This window comes from Miscanthus floridulus, chromosome 3 (genome assembly GCF_019320115.1).
Source record: "Miscanthus floridulus cultivar M001 chromosome 3, ASM1932011v1, whole genome shotgun sequence".
NCBI classification, from domain to species: Eukaryota; Viridiplantae; Streptophyta; class Magnoliopsida; order Poales; family Poaceae; genus Miscanthus; species Miscanthus floridulus.
Genome location: NC_089582.1, coordinates 136,086,263 through 136,091,730, shown reverse-complemented (window position 1 = coordinate 136,091,730; position 5,468 = coordinate 136,086,263). Strand labels below are relative to the sequence as shown.

The window sequence follows — 5,468 nt, the reverse complement described above, 5'->3', positions numbered from 1 at the left end:
CTCCACATGACCCAGCTCATCTGAGCGGCTGGCACCCCGCACCCCACGTGCCGGCGCTGGCCTGACACCTTGGCGCATCGCATGGGCGTGCCGCCCACCCGGCCAGCTCTTCGTACACCCGGTCTTGATGCAACAAAGGCCAAACGACACGCCCGGGCCCCGCGGGCCGGCAACGCACACACCACTGTCCTGTCCACTGATAAACACCGTATTTGTTCGGCTTATGAACCGTATTTTTTCAGCAAACGAATAGTATTTTTCTCTTACAATAAATCAGTCAACGATACTTTTAATCATGATTTATCAGCCAAATGAACAGGACAAAAGGCACGACCGAGTAAAATTGTCCCAACACTTTGTCCTATAAAAAAACGCTTTGTCCTGTTTAGCCTACCGGCGACAGTGGATTGGTCCATGGACTCGTGGCAGTCGTGGGGGACTTACTGTCAGTGTCAACTGCTATAGACACCAAGGCATCGTATACAAGTATTGCACTATCTATCTGTGATATTGCTATTGCTATAAGAGCCCTACAATATCTAAGATATGTGTTGTATGTTGTATCTACAGATAGCGCAATACACAAAACAAAGGATATGAATCTAACCCCACCAATTTAGTTATGATTATTTGAAAAAAATGACATAATGAGTACCGGTTCCTCTCTTGAGCATTCCTTGTTCACATTATTGCCGTAATTCTATTTTTTTATATGTTTGTTGGCTCTATCAATGTTTTTACTCAAAACAACATCTTAGAGTGTGGATTGAGGTATGATACACCATCAAACTTTGTGCCGTCCTGCTATATACACCAAATCAACTTTGTTTTTTAATCTCTCATGAACCTACATATTGTCCTAAGTTTGTGATTTGAGAAAGTAAAAAAAAAACTATAACTAAATTGGAAAGGTAATTTTAATAACGTGTCTAATTTAGGGGGGGTCAGAGCCAAGAGAAATATAGTGGTACATTGGACTACAATCAACTCAAGTTTTACTATATTGAAAACCGATACATGTATGCATATATACTTGCCTTAACCATATACCCATAGAAAAGTTGCAGAAGTAGCGCCCACGAAGTAGCGCTGGCTGTTGCAGAAGCAAACCGTTTCCAGTTTCCTCTCCTCTCCACCCTAGTGCACCCAGGAAACCGCCAGCACCTCCCCTCCTCTTCCCCTGTCCCCTCTCTCCTCTCCTCCGTCCGCCCCCTTTTTATCGCCCGATCTCACACATTTTGGAAAGAGGAGAGAGAAAGAGGGAGAGGTTAGAGGGAGCGCCCCCCTGCCCAAGGAAAGAGAAACCGCGGCGCGAGGAAGAGGGAGGAAGGGCAGAGGAGCGAGGGCGAGCAAGATGAGAGAGATCATCAGCATCCACATCGGCCAGGCCGGGATCCAGGTCGGCAACGCCTGCTGGGAGCTCTACTGCCTCGAGCACGGCATCGAGCCCGATGGCACCATGCCCAGGTGAATGAATGCTCGATCCTGTCGATCCGGCCGCCGGACGCGTTCCTCCTGTTCCTTTTTCCTTTCTTTTTTGGCAGCGCGCATCTGTCGCGCGTTCTAGGTAGCCGGCTCCTCGAAATTCTGGCGTGCTCGTTCGTCGCATTTCCTTAGATGTTTCTCGTTCGCTCCGTTTTTTTCCCTATAATTCGGCGGAGCAAACGATGGGGCGGGTAGGTGTAGTGGTGGTACTTCCATGCCGGCTCCGTAATTTTGGTTCGTTTGTTCCTTTGCGTTGTACTTCTAGTCTGGTCCTTGCGATGTGGGTTTGTTTGGCTGTGATGTGTTGTGGTTTGTTAGGTTTTGGTACATTTGTTTGCCGGTTGTTGTGAGATTGCATGAGCCGGGCTAGATGCGACGTTTCCTAATTAAGATAATTAAGAGTTTGCCTGTTAATTGGTGCATTTGTTCCTTTCCTGCGAATTAGGCAGGCGCCACAGAAGGATGCGTTGAGGTCCTCGTGTAGAGCACGTTTATTCATGTGTACTTGGGGACAAATAGGGTTTCCAGCTCTGTATTTAAGGCGCAAGATCTGAAGAACTGAATCTGTGGGGATGTTTAATAAATAATAATGTAACCGAGGAGCTCTGATGAATGTCAGACCATGGATCTCCCTGGATTCACGATCCTCTGTTAAAAGTGGCATGCTTCTCTCTGTTTGCCTGATCTTGTAGTACCATAGAAAATTGCCCTAATGCTACTTTGCCTGATAATAGAAAATCCTGTTTAGGACCCTGACGAAACAGGTTTCGTAGGCTATAAATTATCTTTTAGCGCATATGCCAATGATTACTGCCTTGTTAGAGTGCCTCGCTATCCATTTTTTAACACTATGGTTTGATTGTGATGCAGTGATACCTCGGTTGGCGCCGCACATGATGCCTTCAACACGTTCTTCAGTGAGACCGGTTCCGGCCAGCATGTGCCGAGGGCCATCTTCGTTGACCTTGAGCCCACTGTCATCGACGAGGTTCGCACTGGCTCGTACCGCCAGCTCTTCCACCCAGAGCAGCTCATCTCGGGGAAGGAGGATGCAGCTAACAATTTTGCCCGTGGCCACTACACTGGTAATTCACCTTGTGTCTGTGAATATGTAATAGGAGTGGGTCTTCTGCTTCAGCAACTGTGGATATGTTCAATTCTAACTATTGTGGAACACAGTTGGGAAGGAGATTGTCGATCTATGCCTGGACCGCGTGCGCAAGCTTGCAGACAACTGCACTGGGCTGCAGGGATTCTTGGTGTTCAATGCTGTTGGTGGTGGTACTGGCTCTGGACTTGGTTCACTGCTATTGGAGCGCCTTTCAGTTGATTATGGCAAGAAGTCTAAGCTCGGTTTCACCATTTATCCTTCCCCACAGGTATGACCTTACCTATGCCAGAACTTTATATTAGCATCCTAGTATGAGTATTCATGAATGTCACAAAAGAAAAACGTATTCGTATAACTATTCCTTCCAAAAGGACGTTGGGTTAAGTATCTGAGAAATGGAAAGAATACATGAAGCAGGTCGACAATTTATAATTACACCAACAGGAAACGGTTTTATATAGAACTAATTTATGGATCATGTAATTTGGCGGCACTGTTCTGGTCTTCTAAATTTCACAGATATACACTGATTATTGGATCAGCTTAGATTATTTAAATCATGTGTGGACAAAACAAGCAACTGTTGTGGACTTCTGGTTAGTGAGGAGGACCTTCCTGTATATGGTTTAGGCCATGATTAGTACAACTGTCACAGGCTACAGGTCTTCTTTATGAGTGTCTTTAAATCATGCATTGCATATGTGCCAACATTATTCTATAGTGCTGCTCCCTCCTGTCCATGTGATGTGGGCCATTCAGCTTGTTCATGTGAGTAGGTTTTCTGCATCTTAGCTGTTGTGGGGACAGTGGGTAGAGATGTTCGATGATTTTGGGTCTGGTCCATTGTTTAACTTTTCATCTAATGCCACTCTGGATTGCAGGTGTCAACAGCTGTTGTAGAGCCATACAACAGTGTCCTCTCGACCCACTCCTTGCTTGAGCACACTGATGTTGCAGTCCTCCTGGACAATGAGGCTATCTATGACATATGCAGGAGGTCTCTTGACATCGAAAGGCCAACCTACACCAACTTGAACAGGCTGATCTCACAGATCATATCATCACTTACCACCTCCCTGAGGTTTGATGGTGCTATCAACGTGGATGTTACTGAGTTCCAGACCAACCTTGTTCCATACCCACGCATCCATTTCATGCTTTCCTCATATGCCCCTGTAATCTCTGCTGAGAAGGCCTACCATGAGCAGCTCTCTGTGCCTGAAATCACCAGTGCTGTCTTTGAGCCCTCAAGCATGATGGCCAAGTGTGACCCAAGGCACGGGAAGTACATGGCTTGCTGCTTGATGTACCGTGGTGATGTTGTTCCCAAGGATGTCAACGCCGCAGTTGCAACCATCAAGACCAAGAGAACTGTCCAGTTTGTGGACTGGTAAGCTGTCTTTCTCGCAACTTTAGTTGCGCTTATTTTATGATGTCACAAGCTTATCACTTGATTCGAGATGCTAACTAACTCCATTATGCTGCCGCCTCACAGGTGCCCCACTGGATTCAAGTGTGGCATCAACTATCAGCCACCCTCTGTTGTCCCTGGAGGCGACCTTGCAAAGGTCCAGCGCGCCGTGTGCATGATCAGCAACAACACTGCCGTTGCCGAGGTGTTCTCGCGCATCGACCACAAGTTCGACCTTATGTACGCCAAGCGTGCATTCGTTCACTGGTACGTCGGTGAGGGTATGGAAGAGGGCGAGTTCTCAGAGGCCCGTGAGGACTTGGCTGCTCTTGAGAAGGACTATGAGGAAGTCGGCGCAGAGGGTGCAGATGACGAGGGTGACGAGGGAGATGATTATTGAGTAGCTGGTTAATAAGTAGTTCTCTGGTGGTTAATGGTTGGGTTATTTTGAGTATACTCTGTATGGCTCCACTCCATTGCGTACTGCTGCTGTGTGTGTTTCCATTTTGTATTCTGTGGTAAATTGTTCGTAGCCCCCTATTGGCCATGATTGTTCATATCATCCAGCTTTGGTTTGCAAATGCTATTTGTCCAAGTTCGGTGTATATGTTCATTCTGTTGCAAGCGTTGTGTGCTCAACCATTGGGTTTTACTTAAAAACATAACCATTAGGTCTTTTACTCTGCGCTGCAGCTTGTGTCTGGAACATGGGAACATTGAGATTTGAGAAGATAGCAGTCTATCACAGCCACAGCATATATTGTTGCTGCTAGGTTTGACGCTACGATCACTGACCGTCAGTCGCCAATGCATTTGAGGTGGATAAAATGTTGTGAAGATGCGAATTGCTTGAGCATGTGCACGGGCACGGCTCATGGTATGGTGGCATGTTGGCTCGTCTGGCACGTACGGCGAGCGCTGGTTGAGCATATTCCCGCGGTTTTGTCCAGATGTGGTTGTCGGGATGAGTAAGGAGTGGGACAACTTGGAAAGCGTTTTGAAAGAGGCCGGAGACCTGGCGCCAGTGGGCAGTGGCAGTAGATTGGTGGCCTAGTGGCGCTTTAACTTGGCTGTCTGTTCATGATCTCAGAACTACTGCGTCTGGATCGAAGTTAACAGGCGGCATTCTGGTCGCATCCTGTGGCTTGGCTTGGATCAGTGCGGCAAACCACGATTTGCAAAAGAAAGAGAGAAGGAGTTTCAGAGACGTGGCGGTAGCTAGGGCTTATCAGTCTGCTAACAATATTTTCCACTCACAACAAATCAGCATCATCCGAGCTTATCAACCCAGAAACCAACCAGCAAACAAGATGCAAGGCACCACGGCCATGAACTGAGAGTTCACACTCATACTTCCGTAGGCATCAAACTGGCAGCCATGAAGTGGATTCACCAATTGAGATTTCAGTCACCGACTTACCGTGCCGAGTGCCAACTTCTGAGTCTTCAGACCAGACGATG

General features: G+C 47.2%; 1 protein-coding gene across 1 annotated transcript; it reads left to right on the top strand.

The window, feature by feature from the left end:
• The first annotated feature begins 1,080 nt into the window (after positions 1 to 1,080).
• Positions 1,081 to 4,687, top strand: LOC136542539 (tubulin alpha-6 chain-like). The gene is made up of 5 exons (XM_066535033.1): positions 1,081 to 1,467; positions 2,356 to 2,570; positions 2,665 to 2,864; positions 3,478 to 3,986; positions 4,092 to 4,687. Exons 1-5 carry the CDS (start codon positions 1,355 to 1,357, stop codon positions 4,405 to 4,407), a joined length of 1,353 nt encoding a protein of 450 aa, XP_066391130.1. The 5' UTR covers positions 1,081 to 1,354; the 3' UTR covers positions 4,408 to 4,687.
• The last annotated feature ends 781 nt before the right edge of the window (positions 4,688 to 5,468 follow it).